Source organism: Chrysemys picta, chromosome 6, assembly GCF_011386835.1.
Source record: "Chrysemys picta bellii isolate R12L10 chromosome 6, ASM1138683v2, whole genome shotgun sequence".
Lineage (NCBI taxonomy): Eukaryota > Metazoa > Chordata > Testudines > Emydidae > Chrysemys > Chrysemys picta.
The window spans coordinates 90077467-90097147 of record NC_088796.1 but is presented as its reverse complement, the minus strand read 5'-3'; the positions used below and the strand labels follow the sequence as shown (position 1 = coordinate 90097147).

The 19681-nt window shown below is 42.7% G+C and overlaps 1 protein-coding gene across 9 annotated transcripts in view; it reads right to left on the bottom strand.

The window, feature by feature from the left end:
* Positions 1-17663, bottom strand: part of SLC28A3 (solute carrier family 28 member 3) — a 162447-nt gene extending 144784 nt beyond the window's left edge. For 8 of the 9 annotated variants that reach the window (XR_010588622.1, XR_010602331.1, XR_010588621.1 and 5 more), the window contains exons 1-2: positions 17491-17650; positions 7324-7407 (exon numbers count right to left, since the gene is read on the bottom strand). Coding sequence is in view for 5 of the 9 variants with exons in the window: in XM_065599455.1 (XP_065455527.1) it covers positions 7324-7407; positions 17491-17556 (150 nt within the window). In the remaining 4 variants the exon portion in view is untranslated. Of the gene's footprint in view, positions 1-7323; positions 7408-17490 lie in introns of all 9 variants that reach the window. The other variant, XM_024112432.3, reaches the window with a different exon arrangement.
* Between the last annotated feature and the right edge of the window lie 2018 nt (positions 17664-19681).

The window sequence follows — 19681 nt, the reverse complement described above, 5'->3', positions numbered from 1 at the left end:
GGATCTTGTAGCACTGCCTATTAAGGTTACCTGACACTTCTCATTATAAGACCCTGTTTTCAGTTAATTATAACTTTGCCAAACTTTAATCACTTGGGCTGAAATCTGCCATGTCAGGTGTCTGCCCAAGGCTCAATGTTTTTTGGCTAGTTTCAGTCAAAGTGGTCCAGCTGCTTCCAAGAAGGTGGCTAGGAAAGACTATGTTGTTTTGCCCATGTTTAAAAAATTCTGGAAACGTTTTATTTGAAAATCTCTAGCACCCCCATGCTTTAGAACAGGGACTTGAAGTTTGGCAGGGAGGTAGCCTTTTTGTCAGGGATATCCTTTTAAGCCGATTTTCATAGAAACAACTACATCTGGCCAAGTTATAAGCCTTTGAATTTTTGTAGTTTACATATGACAGCTTTTGATTTTAACAGCTAAAAACTCTACAGATTTTATCCACCCTGACCATGCTTGAGCCTCTCACAGCTCCCAGTGCTGACCAGACTGCATGTCCACATTGAGCAACTGAGCATGCTCCATCCCCTCACAACTTCTACAGGTAAACAAACTGGACATGCCCAATCCCCAAAGAGTGACTGAGCATGCTCCAGACCAGTGATATGGAGGCCCAGAAGGACTTTCCCTGTAATAGCAGTTCCCAACAGCTCAAGACTGGGGTGGGGCCAGGTACTGGAACTGAGAGCAAGGAGCCTGTCTCTCCTGTGCTCTCTGTGACCCTCCCCCCTGCTGGCACCCAGACAGTGGGAAGGAGGAAACCACCTGATTTGAATGCAGAGGGGACAAAAGGCAGTGTTGGGGGAGGGAAAGAAGTAGATTGAGACAGTTACTTGGGTGAGGAGAAACTGACTAGAAGTTGGCGGGGACATGCTCCTTCATAAACCATATTTCTCTGAGGTATAAAGTATGCATCCAACATAGCCAGAACACTTTCACAGTCATCTTTGTGTCTGACTTCAGTAAAGTCAAAGAATTTAAAGATATGATCGGCTTGCTTCCCCATAGCATAAATTAAAGAAGATACCTATATATCTCCAGTTTCTTTGTGGTGCTTGGTAGCAATGTAAAAATCTTTCAAAATACTGTTTCTAGTTTGTCCATTCTGAAGGTTTGTCACAGCCGAAATTTGCTGGGGGCATTGAAGAGTGGCATGTTCATGAGATCCTGCCAGCTTTGTTACGACTTTCCTTCTGTTTCTGTTCTTAGTTTATTCCTGACACCATGTCATGTACTTCTGTCCTAGATATGGACTGGTCACAGAGCATGCTTATACACAGCGGATATGTCCATTATAAGATCCTTTAATGCTCTGCCAGGTATGGCTAAGGTTTGCTTTAAATAAGGTATTTTACACACAGTGCCAATTAGTAGCTGAACAGTAGAATACAGTTTAGTTTACATTACAATGGGATTTCCTCCAAAACACCACTTATATCTGGGACTGGTTCCTGTCTACCAATATCAACTCGGTACCTTCCAGTCATTTATGTTCTTTTTGCCCTTTCTAGTCAAAGTTCCTAATGTCACCTGCTTTCATATTCTATATATCTATATCTATTATTCATTCTCTCTCTCTCTCTCTCTCTCTCTCTAGATATAGATATGAAACATAGAATCTTTTCAGTACATCACAACATAAAGTGTTCTTTGTCCTTTATAAATTAAAATGTTAAAAATAGAAATTAATCAAAATAAATCTGTACAAACAATATCACAATTTTGTCTTAATATATCAATGCCAAATTTATTTCTGAAGTTCAGCTACAATTCTTGAGCCTGATTTACATTTATACTACTGTCCTTTAAACCATTCTGGAAGAGTATTACACTTACACTCCCTGTAAGATCCTTTTACACTGCCAGAATGGTGAAAAGAGGCCTTTGTGTAAATTCTGTTCTCACTTTACAGTTTTCAGCTGACAAAGAAACTGAAGGTTTTCACATATTTAACTGAATTTTCTGTAATACAAGGAAAGTAGTGCTCATATGTTGTCTTTATTCTTTTCCCCTTTCAATGTGTTATTTTAGTATGTGAAGAAGAGATTGTAATAATCAATTGTACACTACTTGGTATGGGACTGGAAATATTACAGAGTGCAATTATATTGTGAAGCAGGACAATGTTTTCTTAAAAATATGTACTGATGCAACCATACTATGGACTATACACTAGTCTCCAAAGAAGTTTTTTTCAGGTTGGCTGGTAGTTTGGAGCAATTGTGTGTTGAGTAATTTTAGTCTTTGAATGCCATAAATATTTATGCTACTTACATTCACAAAACTAGTTTATAAATCAAGACCTATCACTGTTTTTTCTCCCCTTCAATCTATTTTTTCTCTGCTGCATATTATACACTCTGTTGAAAGCTCTGAAATGCCCTAAGTTAGTTTCCAGGGAGACCATATGAAGCAAAACAGCTCAATGGGAAAACTAACAAAATAATTAAAGTGGCATATAGGGAAAAAAAATTTGCTCAGAAGCGGCCACTCATTTTCCTATGTGATAGTCCAAAACTACATGGATAGAGGTCTGTTTTTAGCCTTTGTGATTCAGATTTCCATGAGAGGGCCTTGAAAGCCTTTCAGCTCTGTGGAGCTAGACTATTGTATATTATCTGCCCTATTCTACTTAACTTTGATTACTCTGTTTTTTATATTCACTGGGAAATAAAATGAAGATCAAACGTGAATCAAGCCACTCGTACTGTAGGTAGTATTTGCCAACCAAGGGGTTCTTTTCCACTGTACATCTGTAGCAGGGTTCTATCCTGATGGATCTAAAGGGATGAGGCTATCAGAGTGCCATTTTCTCTATAATTAAAATAGGGTTATACTGCATCTGTTCATTTTGGATAGGTGGAATCAAGACACTCAAACCTAAATTACAGCTGATCACATAGAGCGAAGTAAATGTGCCCATTTTTCATTCCATCTTCCCAAATCAGACCTCCTAACTCTCAATTTTGCCATGATACAGTCATGCTTGAGCCACACTACCCAAAACAGTGGGGGCTAAAATATGATTCTGAGTGTCCTGGGAAGGGAGCATTCTTGGGAGTCATAATTAAGGCTACAGTTTTGTCATGGAGCTTTCGGAAGTCACGGAATCCGTGATTTCCAAAGACCTCCATGACTTCAGCCTCGGCAACTGGGAGCTGCAGGGTCCCACCACCTCCCGCAGTGGCAGGGAGCTATAAGGTACCACCGCCACCTGAGGCAGCAGGCTCCCAAGCTCTCAGTCGCCGTGGACAGCAGAGGTACTCTGCAGCTCCCAGCCGCCACAGGCAGGGAGGGGTACCATGCAGCTCCTTGCCAACCAAAGCGGCAGAGGGACCCCTGCAGCTCCCCGGCTGCCACCGCAGGGCAGAGGAACCCCTGCAGTTCCCTAGCTGCTGCCATGGGGCAGGGCGACCCCCGCAGCTCCCCGCCACTGCAGTGGGGCAGTGAGACCCCCCCCCCCAGCTCCCTGCTACCATGGTGGCGGCAGGGGGGTCCCCACAGCTCCCATTGACCAGGAATGGTGAACCGTGGCCACTGGGAGCTGCGGGGGGCCGTGCCTGTGGATGGTCAACGTCAGCAAAATGTCTTGCAGCCCGCAATCAGATTACCCTGGTGGGCTGCATGCGGCGCGCGGGCCACAGGTTGCCCACCACTGTACTAGAAACTTACAGGATGTTCATTCTCATGCTACTCTGCTGGCATTTGCTGGTGCTATATAATGGTCAATTGTCTTGTGATGTCAGAGATCCACCAAGGGCCTGGTTCTACAAAAACTTATGGATGAGAGTAACTTTACTCACACAAGCAGTGTCCTAGAAATCAACAGGGCCCTAAATGCAGTGAAACCTGGGTTTTCAGCCATTTGTTTGTGATAGATCATAAAAGGCAGATCTCTTGCTAATAGTTCTAGAACTAAATGCAATTCATTTCACAGCGGTTAAGGGCTTGTCTTCACCGCACCGCAATCCAGAGTACAGGGTCTGATCTGTAAAGCGCTTTGAAGCGTTGTGCTCTAATTGCCTCATGTAGACCCTGCTGGCACAAACTAAAAGGTACCTAATTTGAATAAAAGTAGTTTGTCCAAGCAGGGTCTCCCTGGGACAGGTAGAGCACAACACTTAGTGTGCTCTACAAATCACGCTCCCATATTCCAGACTGTGGTGCAATGTAGACAAGCCTTAAGTAAAATAGATGTACTTAGCTCTTCCTAGAGTCTGAAGCCCCTATTGTGAAAGATGCATAAAAAATTGAGAGGTATTTCCAGAACACACGTACAATTCTAAACACATCTAAAAACATAATGTGGTAACTGCATAGATGGTGCAATAAATAGGATAATACTTTACACAGAACATCCAAGGCTATGATGTTCCAGGCATAACTTCCCTGCCCTTTGAACTGGTATAATACATTGAAAGGCTAATATACTCAGGAACTGAGGGGGGAAAAATTAATTCAAATGGTTATATATCAGGGATTTTTCCAAATAACTTTTTTCTTTTGGATTTTCAAAATAACAAAGAGTACCTATTTGCACCGTTGAAAATGTTTAAAATACAATATTATGATACTAATTTATGATACCTTTGTCAATCTGCCTTCCTAGAACAGCAAGAAAAACAGAGCTAAAAGAAACAGAAGTTAAAAGCTATGCTGTGTCTGGCCCTGCGCAGGTCTAAAAGCATCTGAGGGAAGAGGGTGTAAGAAACTTCCTTTCTTTCCCGTGACAAGGCCAGTCACAATCCCAGAGCTGGGACTGAGAGATTGTCTAGCATGGGCTGGGTCTTAAGGGCCCAATCTTACCTCACCAGTACTCTTTCTAACCTGAAGAATTTCACTGATGGCTCTTTAGATTAATTTGTAGTTCCACTTTAAAAAAAAGATTTTTATTTATCTCTAATACATAACATCCTTATAAAGGAAGGGCTGTTTGTAAAGTGGGATTCTTTTGTCCCCCTCTCCTATTTAAAGTAGACTATAACAAAGGTACTGAATAGTTAAGATTTTGAAAATAATTACAATTTGCCTCAGAAGCAGTTGGAATTGTCTCATGTGACACCAGCTCTCTTGGCTGACACACCAGGGACTGAATGTGTTGGGTGACCTCCAGAATTAAAAGCATGAACTACTGCAGCTTGAGCTATAGCTCTGTAGCTGTGGTTTGTAACAACTCATATCTTCAGGGGATCGGCACAGAGGCGGAATGGTAACACCCTTCCCCACCCCCACTGGGTTCTACAATGTTAGCAATTTCTTTAAATATCCCTGAATCTACGTCTATAGAGTTAAAATGTTTAAAAAATATGAACTTGGAATAGAATTTGATTTTTTTGGCTTTCAGACTCATTGTGTCTGAAAGCATTTGTTAGGGGTCCCACACTGCTGTGCCCTTTTAAGTATACAATATTTTAACCTGAGGACCCTGTCCCCTAATCCCCCAGCACTGCTGGAAATTACTCTAGTCTGTACCACACTCTAGCGTATGAGTTGCTGGAGTGTGGTACAGACTGATGGAGTTCTGCTAGTGAGCATTTACCCCATATTTCTCCAAGTGATTGGATTTACTTCCAAAAAACAGTATTGTTGGGCCCACCACAAACAAAGTCGGCCAGATTCTGATCTCATCTTGACCCATGTATTTTCGATCAGAATCTGGCGTAACATGTCACCAGTGGAAGAGCAGAGCCATTTTAGGCAATCAGAGTAGCTAGTGGATGAAGTCAAAAAAATGTTGGCCTTGCACACTCACACCTTACTCCTTGCATTTAAGGGCAGCAAATGAAAAACTTGTTACCAGTGCTTATAGGCCTCTTGCCACCAAACTCAGTCACTGGACAAGACTTCAATATAGGCAAATGTATTAACTAAAGCATCTAATGGAGCTGCTTGAAATATGAAGATATTTTTGTGAAAATATTGATGAAATCTTTGCTGTGCACTAACTTCACCATGCAGACAAGCCCTAAGTTCAAGTTCCGGAATTGTCTGACCTTTTGAAGGTAAAGGAAGGAAAGAAAAGTTTTGAATTTCAACATTTTTTGACTAACTCTAGTATACCTAAGTGATTAGTGACTCACCACATGGGCCAAGTCATACAGCCAAAGGAAATGAAATAGAAACATTTGATGTAAAACCATCTGTATAGCATTTCTGTCACCCTTTGACCATTGGATGTTGCCGCTTATTTACTGTTGCCCTGGGATTTGGGCCATCTAGTGGATGGGTAATTACAACGCAAAACCAAATATGTGCTCAATTCAGGGAGAAAGGGTCTAAGTTTATGTCCTGTCTGAAAAATAGCCTCACTAAAAGTGTTGGCGAGCCAGACCAACATTTTCACTGTGGTTTTCCAAAAACCAGCCAAACCTAAGAGGAAGAAAATACTTCTTTCAGTGGATTCTGGAAAGTGGAATTCCATTTGCTTATAGTCAAAAATGTTTACAGTGTAGAATCTGCTCATGAGGTTTTAGATTAATAAGTTAAATGAAACCCATAAAAACTCTTTTGATAAAGACAGAGAAAAAAAATCAGGGGCCTCATAGTAAAAAAGAATTTACCATAAAGGACCACATTCTACTCTGTTACATAGATTTGAATCTGGAAGAGCTCCATTGAATTAAAAACTTTAGACTATTTATAATACTTTCAATGGAAAACTGTCACCACCCCCTTTACAGGTATATCAGCAAATTGAGCTGGAGGTGTAATTTCCAGATTTAAAAGGTATACCCTTACTAGATCTGATTGAGCTAGGAAGCTAAAAACGGCAGTGGAGCCACAGAGGTGCGAAAGCAGCAGAAGGGGCTAGCCACCTGAGTATGTACCCATCCAAGAAGCTAGACATATTCTTGACATGGCTAGCCTGTCCCACTGCTATGGTTACACTGCTGTTTTTAGCTACCTAGCTCATTCAGAGCTAGCAATGTCTCCTCAAGCTGGAAATTACATTTACAACTCAAAGTGCAGACATACCATATGTCAGCTCTCTGCCTTTAGTACTCATCATGACCAGCATTGCTATGCCCCATGTACGTTTTGGGTAGAGCTGTTATGAAATTATAAAACATTTTCAGGAATCCTGGTAGTGATGTCAATGTCTCCATGTATTTTTGATGGATTTCTGAGAACAGGATTGGCTCACTGACTTCAGTTCTAATTCAGTTATTCATTTTATTCCTGGATATACTATCACAAGTGCATATTTATTTTCTGCCTTGACAGTATTACTAACCCTACTATGTTTCTGGTTCGTTCTGAGTGTAAACATGGTTACTCCAGTGACTGGATATTATTTTAATCTGAAGATAAACAAAAACTTACCGGGTTACTATGCACAGCATCCCTATTTTGTGAATTCCTGCTTCTTAACCCCTCCTCATTTATAACCTCATCTTCAGAGTCATTCTGAAAAATATCAAAATTGTAAACAAGACGTTAGTTTAAAACCAGAATCAAACATCTTTCTTTAATGTAGGAATAGTTGACTCCAGTTGTGACAATCATGCTTCTGCGCTTTACCTTAGCAAGACAGCAAAAGTACAGAGTTGCTCTGTGCTCAGATACTGATCTGCATGCAAAACTCAAGGGGAGAATGGAGGAGAAAGGGGTGCTGTTCTCTAGATAGATTAAGACCAAAGTATATTATTCCCCCTATCAGTAGTGAGTCCAATCTAAGTGTATGAGAGATAATAAAAACAGTTTATAGATGGGTGAGGGAATTTCATTTAAGGGTTGGTGAATCATGGATGGACAGAGGTAAATTGTCTTAACTAAGGCCTGTCTACACTACAGGGAAAAGTCAGTCTAAGCTACGAAATTTGAGTTATGTGAATAGCATAACTCAAGTCGATGTAGCTTCGATCTACAGTAACTCCCGGCTTAACATTGTAGTTATGTTCCTGAAAAATTCTGCTTTAACCAAAATGATGTTAAGAGAATCCAATTTCCCCATAAGAATTAATGTAAATGGGGGATTAGGTTCCAAGAGAAAAAATATATATTTGTATACTGTGTGCACACAGTATAAGTTTTAAACAAACAATTTAATACTGTACACAGCAATGATGACTGTGAAGCTTGGTTGAGGTGGTGGAGTCAGAGGATGGAAGAGGGTAGGATATTTCCCAGGGAATGCCTTGTGCTAAATGATGAACTAGCATTCGGCTGAGCCCTCAAGGGTTAACATGTTGTTAATGTAGCCTCACACTCTACAAGGCAGCACAAATGGAGGGAGGAGACACAATAGACGCATGGCAGTGGCTGCAAACATTCCGTGCGGAAACTGAACGTGATGATGAACCCACGCTATTCCACTGGTGCGCACCACTCCCTCCACTTTCCAAAGTGCCGGTGAGTGTACGCGTGTGTGTGAGTGAGAGAGAGAGACGCGCATTGCCCCTTTAAGTGCACTGACCCCACTTTAAGTCCACTGCCTTTTTAAGTAGATCAGCAAGTTGAGACAGCTGCTGCTGCCAGCAAGCTCCCTCCATTCTTAGCCCTGTAGTGTCCCCCCCTGCTCTGTTGAGATGGGGTACAGGAGCAGGGGAGGGGGATACCCTGACATCAGCACCCCTCTGTCTTCTCCCCCCCCACCTCTCCGTGCACAGCAGGCAGGAGTCTCCCGGGAGCACTCCATGGCAGAAGGCAGGAGCAGCACATGGCAGTGGGGGGAGGGACACCTGAACTGCCCAGCAATTGATAGCCTGCTGGATGGCTGCCGCACAGGGAACTTAGGGGAGCAGGGAGTTGATAGGGGGGCTGCCGGTCCACCCTCGTTCCAAGCCCCCACCAGCTAGCTGCAACAGGCTGCTCTTTCTGCAAGCAGTGGACAAAGCAGGCAGCTGCCAAACAACGTTATAGGGGAGTATTGCGCAACTTTAAACGAGCCCCCTGACCCCCTGGTGGAGGGGATCTTGAGGTGGGGGGGTGGTCACCCGCTCCTGCTTTAAAGGTTGAAATCAGCCCTGGGAGAGGGCTGTGGCAGGGGGCAAGCAGCCCAGGCTGAGTGGGGAAGCAGCCTCAGCTGTGGCCACGTCCCAATCAGGGCTCAGCTGGCCCTTATAAGAGGGCAGTGGGCCAGGAGCAAAGACAGTCTCCTCTAGCTATAGAGGGAGATGGGCCTGGCTGCTGGGAAGCTAGAGAAGGTACCTGGAGTGGAGCAGGGCTGGGGGAAGGCTACGGGAGCTGGGGAGCTCTGGCCTGGAAACCCCCTAGGCTGTGGCCTAGTATAAGGCCAAACAGATACTGGGGTTGCAGAGGGCAGCCCAAGGCTAGGCAGAGGCAGCAGATCCAAACCCAACCTTGCCTGTGATGAGTGACTTATACTGCAGTCAGCCCCAGTGAGCGGGGGCTAGTTGGTGACTGGCAGTAGCCTACGACTGAGGTGAGGTGGGAAAGTGGGTGGGGGTTCCCCTGCAACGGGAAGACCCTGAGATGGTGGGGTTACTGCCAGGGGGCAGCACCCCAGTGGAAAGGGGCACTTGGGTCCGGGAGGGACCCGGGGGCCCAGCGGTAGCAAGACACTGGCCTGCAGAGGGCGCTCGGACAGCTGGAGAGCTAATTCCCAGGATGACCAGCAGGAGGTGCCGCAGGGGTGAGTCCCGCACCATTACACTGGTCAACTCCCTTTACTCTTCTCAATTTGGTGGAGTACAGGAGTTGACAGGAAAGCGATCTGCGGTCGATTTAGTGGGTCTTCACTAGACCCGCTAAATTGACTGCTGATGCATCGATCATCATGTGTGGATTCCCCGGTAAGTGTAGACAAGCCCTAAGTCCCATGACCTGAAGTAAATATTTCACTCGGTTACTTAAAAGAAGCCATTTAAGAGTTACTCAACTGAAATAGCAATATTTCTTATGAACTCATCCAATCGCTTTAAGGATCTTGACACAGGCAAATATATGAATGCTAAGAATCTTAAATTCAAATAAGTCCCAATATTTCTCTCTTTTCCCTGAGGTTACTTTATATCTCTTCTTCAGGAGTACATAGTCTAAACAATCTGGTGTTTAACAGAAGTTGTTGGTACCTTAAATTACAATAGCATTTCAATATGAAAATTATTACAGGAATTATTTAAGTCTAGTCTATTGGCAGTGCTTTTGAAACATTAAGTCATCAATGATGTTGAAGTCATCACATTGCAGAAGTAGTGCTGGACTGGAAGGTTGCTTCTTAACAATGCTGTGTTGTGGCTTGTTTGTTCTTTGTCGGCTTGATTCTGTTTACTTGCATGGCTGAGATGAGATGAACAGCCTGAAATGAGAGTGCTGAGTGGTATCTCAGTTCAGACAGATTTATACCCTTCTCTTTCCATAGTCTCACTAAAGGTGGCAACCACACTGTGCTACAGAGTAAGTCTTCCAGAAAACATAGAGATGCCACACCGTGTGTACTCTAGATGCAGTATTGGGTTTCCTGGGATGCACTTCCTGTTGGGACAGAAACAAAAGCAGCCCAGTTGCAGGCTGCAGTTACACAAAGCAGTAGGAAGTTTGTTTCCTCATTGCTGTTCATGGTTCTGCCAAAAAAAGGATTTATCTTGAGGCGTCAGTAAGATACTATATACACACCTCTTTCAGAGGCTTCGCTGGACGCAAATACCTGTTGCTGTCACCTCTTCACAGGCTCCTTTATGGGATAGTCAGCTCCTGAATATGTAATCTGCTAAAGCATATGCAGCAAAGTTGTAAATTTTTTTCTTCACCTCACATTACTTTTGTCTTTGTGGTATGACATTTTTAGAACATCTTTACAGATGGAGTTTAACTCTTTCTTTTATTCAACTCATTTTTGGAAATGCCCCTTTAGTTCCATCAAGACTTAATACACATTGAAATTCCCTTTCAAATGAGTCCAAAAGCTTCTTTTTACCATATAGAAGTCTCTGAGCTTTCAAAATATGTCCTTTTAAATTTAAATGATTCTTAGAGAGTCTTTAAACTTATGTGGTCGTCAAAGAAGGTATTACCTCTTCTTAACAATCTTTGGAAAGGTGGTTCTCGTCTGAGCATCAGAGTCCACAGGTCTCAACTGCCAGCCCAGGACTCTCTAGGAGTCCATATGTTCTGACCCGCCTCCCAGTGATCTGTTAACAGTTGCTAGAACTCAAAGTTCAGCTCAGCAGAGGATGCCAGCCCTGGGATCTGACTGGCAAAGCTCGAAGGATCCTGACTGGTTCCCTGCTTCTATTTAAATCAAGCAGAGGAACAGGAAATCATTTGTGAACTGGAGTGTTCCCTGCTTAGGACTGCCTCCCCTGCACTACCTGATCCTGCTGCCTGACTGTGACCTCCTGATATCCTGATCCAGCCTGCCACTTGACCCTGACTTCCAGTCTGCCCTCTGTCTTGTCTCAGACTCTGATCACCTGGTAACCTGACTCTGCCTGGCTCCTGACACCCAGGGTGAAAGTAAAGCTGAAGACCTACCAGTATGGGGGCCGGCTCCACGCTCCATCCCTTCCACGCTGCCTGGCCCATGCCGCCTGGGGTTCCAGCGGCGATTTAAAGGGCCCAGGACTCTGGCCGCTGCAATGGCAGTAGCAGCAGCGGCTGGCGGCTAGAGCCCCGGGTCCTTTTAAATCGCTGGCCCCAGGGCAGTTGCTCCTTCCCCCCCCACCCTGGGCAGCCGGGGGGAGGAGGGGGGGCAAAAGGGACAATGACATTAAAGCACTGCCGCAGGGTCCTTTGCCACAGCAGAGGTTTAAAGTCAGCTGGGCACGGGCCAGTACTGGCGGCCACTGTTTATTGGTATGCCGTACCAGCCTGTACCGGCTTTCACCCCTGCTGGCACCTGACTCCTGGTCTGGCCTTTGGCCTGTTTCAGATTCTTGTCTCCTGGTATCCAGACCCAACCTGGCTCCTGACTTCTCTGACCACTAAGTCAGATCGCTCACATCCCAGTCGTGAAACTGAGTTTGGTCAGGAAGTTGCTTAACCGTTGCCTGAAAACTAACTAATTTCCCAAATAATATAAATATTTGATACTCAAGTGGCTTCTTATATTAGTAACCATTTATAAGATTACTTTATTCCATATCAGTACATAAAAGATATTACTACTCACAGCATTGATATCAGTAAATTGTCTTACATGGTTGAATTTAAATACAAACCATTTGCAAGTGAACATCACAAAAGAAGGTTATAGCATCTTAAGCATTTAAGGAATAAACAATCTAAGGTTTCCACCTTTTAAGTGGAAATGTGACCTTAGATATAACCAAAATATTTCCCAACTATACATATTTTCCTTAAAGTTAAACAAAGGAATACTTTAGACTATATAAAAATCAGTGTCCCTAAGACGGTTGGTCACCTGAGGGCAGGGCAGTAGAGTTCAAACCAATGACCAGAGAGGTGAGAACAGGCATTGTGGTATACCTCCCAGAGGCCAATCACAGCACTGTAATCGCGACGGTGTCTATACTGGCACTGCAGCGTTGTAGCCCCAGCGCAGAAAGCTGTACCCCTATCGGTGGGGTGTTGTGTGTTGTTGTTGTTTTTTTTAGAGCACTACAACTGTGCAGTTTCTGCGCACTAAGTGGCTTGGCAGTGTGTACACCTCAGGAGTTACAGCGCAGAAAGCTGCTTTACTATGCAGAAACTTGCCAGTGTAGACGAGGCCTAAATGACATCCTCTTAGTCTCAGAAGACAGGTCTATTTGCCATAGCCTTTCTACATAACCACATCCTTTGAATTTGGAACCATTTGGTTCACTTCTTTTGCACTTCCTCCACTTTTATCATACCAGTTTTGAATAAGAATATTCTAGATGTGACTCCACAGCAATCTGTTAAACAAAGCCAGCATAGTTTCCATTATCAGTGTTTAGTATTCTGTCTAGACATAGTACACACCCAAGAATTTTTCCAGCTGATGATTAAAGATGGGCTGACAGAGCACAGCGGTAACTACTTAGAGGTTACAGTTTATTTAGGAAGGATTTGTAATATTGTTGTTAGAGATTAGTCAGGATAATTTTGAACCCCAGTGCATATCTGGTGTCTACTGACGCAAATGATGCTTAGTTGCTTTTAGTGTGTGGAAATATTTGATTTGTTTGCACAATCAGAATAGTTGCACGTTCAAATATAAGTACATAATTGCTCATGCTTTTTTCTGACTGGACATCCAGATCCTTCGGTTTTTAATTGACCTGTAAAGTCCATCTCCTCAAAATTTCAGACATTCATTCATTCAGCCAGTTGCAAATGAAGATGTCTTTTATGTGATTCACCAAATTCCATTTCCCCCCCAGCACATTGTTCATCCTGGCTTCATATTTCATCCTGCCTTTTCTGTTAACTAGCATGTCATTTATAAAGGCATCAATCTGCACGTTCTATCCTGAGACACAATTTTCCAGATCAGTAATGCTGAGGTCCAGGAATAGTGAGTTAGGGATTTTTAAATCAATTGTTGCCAGCATATGCTGAAAGAGTTCAAAGTTACTGAACAAGAGAGAGAAACATTGATGATTTTTGTATTTAATTCAAGCAAATGGCCCTCCCGTGTACAGCACAGAGAGATGGATGATGAGCCAGCAGATTTAAATTCAGTGGGCCCAAAGTGAAGGTGCACAAATAGTGTAAAGATATCAGATGTACACAAGTGGGCTTAATTTAAAGGTTTAAATCAGCTGTGCAGAACAAGGCAGCTGTAAATCCATGATACAGTGGGTGGACAAGTAAGAATGATGTGACAGACAGGGTAAGTGTGTTGCATTACCTGGCTTATAGAAACCAATAGAGAGCTGCTCACTGTCACAGCAGACAACACTTTAGACAGGCAGAGAAGTAAAACCAGAGGAACTGAAGCGGAAAGAGAAGCAGCAACTCTTGAAGCTGCTCATTTAAAAAAAAAAGTCAGTCATAAATATGATCCTGACTCCCTGGTCTGTCCTCTGGCTTGTCTCAGGCTCTCATCTCCTGGCAGTCTGACTCTGCCTACCTCCTGACGTCCCCATTGCTGCGTTTAACTCAATTTATACTTTATGTTTTGCTGGTTACTTTAAAAGTCAGGTGGTTTTGAGTATATTGGATTCCTTCTCACAACTCCTCAGTATGTACCACCTCCCATAGGTCTGGGGAGGAGGAGTTGAAACTTCTTGATTATCAGTATTTTAATGAGAGCCCAGAGTCTTAGCACTGACTTAGAGCAATCTTCAGACAACCCAATTAGGGTGTTTGAATGATGAGCCAAGTTAGCCCCATGGCTATACAGTGGGAACTGAATTTTGTTACTGAATAGATTGTGGCTCTAATGCCACAGCCTTGAGTAGGCGACAGCATGGCACAGATGTCCAGAAATTAAATCTGTGAGGTGTTCACAAGTGTGACATTAACAGTATTCAAAGTTAGATGACACAATATTGCATAACCTCTGTACCACACTACTAATGTATATTGTAGATAGATATAGAGAGAGACAGATGGGTGAGACACAGATATTTCAACATCTAACACTGAGGTTCTGTTCAATAAATACATAGCAGCTATCTATGCTTAAACATACACAATAACGATATATGTTCCTTAAATTATGTGACGTTTTCCAATGAATACATCTGTTAAAAGCCTGAAGACAATGACAGAAATGACTTGTGTTAATTCATGAGTTCTAGCTACAAGGTATCTATTGAAACAAGGAATTTAGCATGTAGGTTTTATAGTTGCAGTGAGGCCATCTTGTGTTATACTGCAGGGGTAAAAGTGTGCTATGGGGGATGGATAAGACTCAGTGCAGGAGGAACTACATATGTTGTGAGCCATACATGTAAGCAGCTGACACTTATGAATCTCCATCACTCCATTTTGATACTTCAAAATGATTTTTATACACTAAACAGTGCCAGTTCCCTGATATGGTTTTAACTGTAGTAGGATTTGTAATGGGTGCAGTGGCTGCTGTACAAATCGCAGGCATTCCTCTTGTTCTTTAGAGACACTTATTGGAAGCTGAAGCTGCAAATGATGAGGGGAAAGTGCTTATATGACAAAGACTGCAGTTTCTTAGACATATGTATCATCACAAAGCAGTTGGGAGGGGAGGTGCACTGGGGCCATTACTACAACTAGCTCCAGTGGGATCCATGTAACACAAATGAGAAGAAGTTGATCCTAAGAAGGGCTGAAAGCAGGAACAGCTAAAGACATCAAATGTACTATAGAAAAGGTTATACTCATGTGGGACAGTGAGAATGCTGTTATATTATCTAGGGCTATGTGAATTGTTTAAGTATCTGTAGCCAAATGGAAACTGAAAAAAGCTCAAATATTTATACAAATAATAAAAATAAGTAAGAAATAATAAGTAAAATAAATTGTTCTCTTTACTGTGTTCTAGCCTGTCTGTCAAAGTACACTCTCTCCACATTGCGAGGCATATAGTCTTTCATGCCTGATGAAGGGAAATGCAGATATGACCCTTTGACCACAAACCAGTTACCAGTCAAGGCCACTAAGCACCATTGAAAGCTGTCTTATTTACTTTCTAAAACAAACTTACTGCAGCAGATTTACTTTGTCCCTGTCTTTATTTTCTGTTATTTTGTGATTTAATCATTAGACAGTTCATACACATCTGAGAGTTTATGTTTATAGCGAGGTACAACAGATTCAAAGGGGTTTAAATTAATCACTTTCCTCAATGCCATTATATTTATGGCCCGGAGAATTGCTGACTACTTTGACCTTTTTATTGTATAGCAGGGAAATTATTGGTTGTTTAATATAATACAACCAGTACAACAGAAACTACCAGATATCATGTCTTTGAAGACAATAAGGGCCTACTCTGTGCTTAAGAGAAACAGACAGAAGGAAATAGGGGGAGCTGATGATCCTATTTTTCTCCTTGGCCCCTGTCAAGTGATTTATTTTTGTGCACAGGAAGCTAAACATCATCTTCTGATTTTTGTCCTTTGAGGGAATGAGTAATGTGTTACAAATAGAATCCCTATATAATTAAATCTTTTTGTTTTCTTCCAGCAAAAACTTCACTACTGGTCAAATTCAGATATGATAATCTGGAGTATGCACCACTGAAGTCACTTGGATCAGGTCCTAAGTGCATTTCACTTCATTGACTTCCTAGAATTTGAACCCTCTTATACCAAGTCTGAATTTGTTCTGTGATTTAGCTGTAGCACCAGAATTGCAATGTGCACTTTGTGTGTTGAGGTAATTTCACTTCACTATGACTGGGGTTTCTCTCTGTCTGAGCTCACTGTAAGACACTGCACTAGTAATAACTATATACCGTTGCTGGGTTTAGTTCAGTCAGCAATGATTTATCTGTATACAGATGAAATACACAAGTTGCTTAAGTACCTTTTTAACTTTTTCAAACAAAAGAGTTGTAACCATGTTTATTTGGGGAAAAAAAACTCTACAGATGATATCTGGTTGGTGTGAATGTTCCCATTAGCATGCAGAGTATAAAAGGAGTCACATGTTATTCTGGATGCTCTGTAATATCAGCTTGATGCCCTATGTGAACTGTGACTGGCTTATGTGCATGGCCCGCAACAGTAAAAGCCAAATACTGTCCTTCCTGCTGATCCCTCCCACTGAACTTGGAACAAGGTGGGTTTGGGGGTTGTGGGAGGAGAGGAAGGAGTCTGTCCAGCACAGAGCAGCTTCAGGACCATAGTCTGTCCCCTCCCACACGTATGTCCCAGTACTTTAGGTGACAATGCTGCCTGATGGTGCCATTGGCCTCTCTGCTCCTTCTTCTCCTGTCCCTGCCCTGCTACTCATGTCTTGCTGTGCATGGATATGCAGGGAACCTTTGCTAAGCTGGGCTCCATGTTGTGCACAGCATGTGGGCCCTCTGAGCCGGTTCCCTACATCCTACCTGCTCCTTGTCCCTCGCTGTAGCAGAATGTGCTCTTGCAGCCACTGCATTTAGTGAAGGAGCAAGATTTGCCCTGAGTGATTATGTGTGTGGCTGTTTCTCTTAAGGCAAGGACAGCTCTTTGATTAGAAGTTAAGGTTTGGGGGGTCTAATGCTTTCCTCCTATTAATTTTCCTTGTTTTGATGGGGCAGTTGTTTGCACCACAGTGATGACTTATTCCAATGCCCTCAGCTGCAATCAAAGTGGGCACTGTAAATTAACAATCCTAATAACAACTGAATACAATTTTAGTCTGAGATGCTCTGCACAGAGAAGATAGTGGGAAAAGTCAGTGGTGAGATCTGGGAGCACAGGTGAAACACTGAATGCAGGAGGCTGAATGTGAACAAGAGACTTCTCAGCTATCCCAGCACACTGGGTAACAAAGGAAGGCAGTAAATGGAGCCTCTGAAAGTGTGCCAGTTCTGGTCAGTCCCTTTATTTAAGAGCCTGGCACACTGGCAGGATAGGTCTGCAAGTATGCTGTAAAATATTTGTAGGTGCAGAGCAGAAATTGTTCTCTCCGTGCAGATTCCAAAAGCCTAGTAATTACTTTCCAACCCCCTACAAAAATCAGGCTTACCTGAAATGAAGAATTATAGAATCCATCTGCCCCAGAAAGAGCACTGCTATTTTCTTTCAGCTCCATGTGTGTAACTTGGACAGGGATTTCTACCTCTCTGTTGAAAAAGGCAGGCTGGCAGCAGCACTTAGTTTATCTAGTATTCTGTTTTCTATTACTTAAAGTTTACCTGTAACCACTCCCATCCTGTTACTTCATGGCCCCACCTTCTAGCTCTTTTGAAACATCCCCCTGCACAGAAAGGCAGGGTGAAGAAGAATTCCAAGCCTATTAAAATGACAGAAGGATTCATGCATGCAACAAAAGAAAAATGCCTTCCTAAGTGATCCAAAAGCAAACCATGTATTTTTACATAGCCTTCATTCACTCACACACAGAAAGCATGTAGTGCACAGAAAATCCTCCTCATCCAGATCTTTGAGAGGCAGCACTCATTTAATCTTTTGTGATGCTTGTCTTAAAATGCCAATCAAAATATATGAAATATCCGTTGGCAGCTTGTGACGGGTTGGATCACAGAAACCCCCTTGGGAGCTGCCACCCGATGTGCAAAGACTACCCCTGCTTCTGTTTTCCCTGCCAGCTTAGGTCTCCAGCACCCTGTCTTGCTGAGCCAGACACTCCCATCAGGCTCCAGACACAGACCCAGGGTCTGTAAGCTGCAAGTTTACCTGAAAACAGCTCACAGAAGTGTGCTTGTCTTTAGCACTCAGATGCCCAACTCCCAATGGGGTCTAAACCCAAATAAATCCGTTTTACCCTGCATAAAGCTTATGCAGGGCAAACCCAGAAATTGTCCGCCCTCTATAACACTGATAGAGAGATATGCACAGTTGTTTGCTCCCCCAGGTATTAATACATACTCTGAGTAAATTACTAAATAAAAAGTGATTTTATTAAATACAGAAAATAGGATTTAAGTGGTTCCAAGTAGTAACAGACAGAACAAAGTAAGTCACCAAGCAAAATAAAATAAAATGCACATATCTATGCCTAATCAAGCTGAATATAGATAATCTCACCCTCAGAGATGCTTCAGTAAGTTTTTTCTCAGACTGGACACCTTCCAGGCCTGGGCACAATTCTTTCCCCTGGTACAGCTCTTGTTGCAGTTCAGGTGATAGCTAGGGGATTCTTCATGATGGCTCCTCCTCCCCTTGTTCTCTTCCACCCTTTTATATATCTTTTGCATAAGTCGGGAACCCTTTGTCCCTCTGGGTTTCCACCCCCCCTCACTGGAAAAGCACCAGGTTAAAGATGGATTCCAGTTCAGGTGACATGATCACACGTCACTGCAAGACTTCATTACTCACTTGCCAGCACACTCATATACAGGAAGACTCACAGGTAAATACAGCCATCTGCAGACAATGGGAGTAATCAAGATTCCAAACCATCCTTAATGGCCCACACTTTACATAATTACAATAGGCCCTCAGAGTTATGTTTTATATTTCTAGTTTTAGATACAAGAGTGGTACATTTCTACAAATAGGATGATCACACTCAGTAGCTTATGAGCTTTGTAATGATACCTTACAAGAGACCTTTTGCATGAAGCATATCCCAGTTACATTATATTCACTTATATTTTTATAAAACCATATAGACTGCACAACGTCACACAGCTATTGAAACAAATGACTAATAAAAATAGTCAAAATAGCCAGAGACCTAGGATATTAAAAGGCTTGCTTTTTAAAAGATCAGGCCCTGAGATAATGTACAAGTGTGTGCAATTGCACGTTTAAGTGGCATGCACTGTGAATGTAGTTGTACCTGCAAATTGATATGACAACTTACACCAGCCGAGTCTCCGCCTTGTGTAGTGTAAAGGGGCCTTTGTGTACATAAGAATAGATCCCAGGTGTTTCTACAGTCAAAGCACGCAACCAGCCTCCACCCCCACCAGCCCCTTCAGCTCTTCTTTATTCAGTATAGAGACACTAAAAGTCAAAAACATTCTTTTCTTCTATGCAGATCACCTTTAAATGGGACTGTCTCAAAAACAATTATTGGTTTCCTAGTCATTTTGGGAACTGGAAGGATTACGGAACTGAAGGGCCCAGTGTCTCTTCCATATACACAAGTAACTTCCATTAGTGTTCCTGTGAATTAGCCTATTTATACCCATTGTGGAGAGAATTGATTACAGAATCAAAGAATTTTACCTTTACAAAGATTGATACAT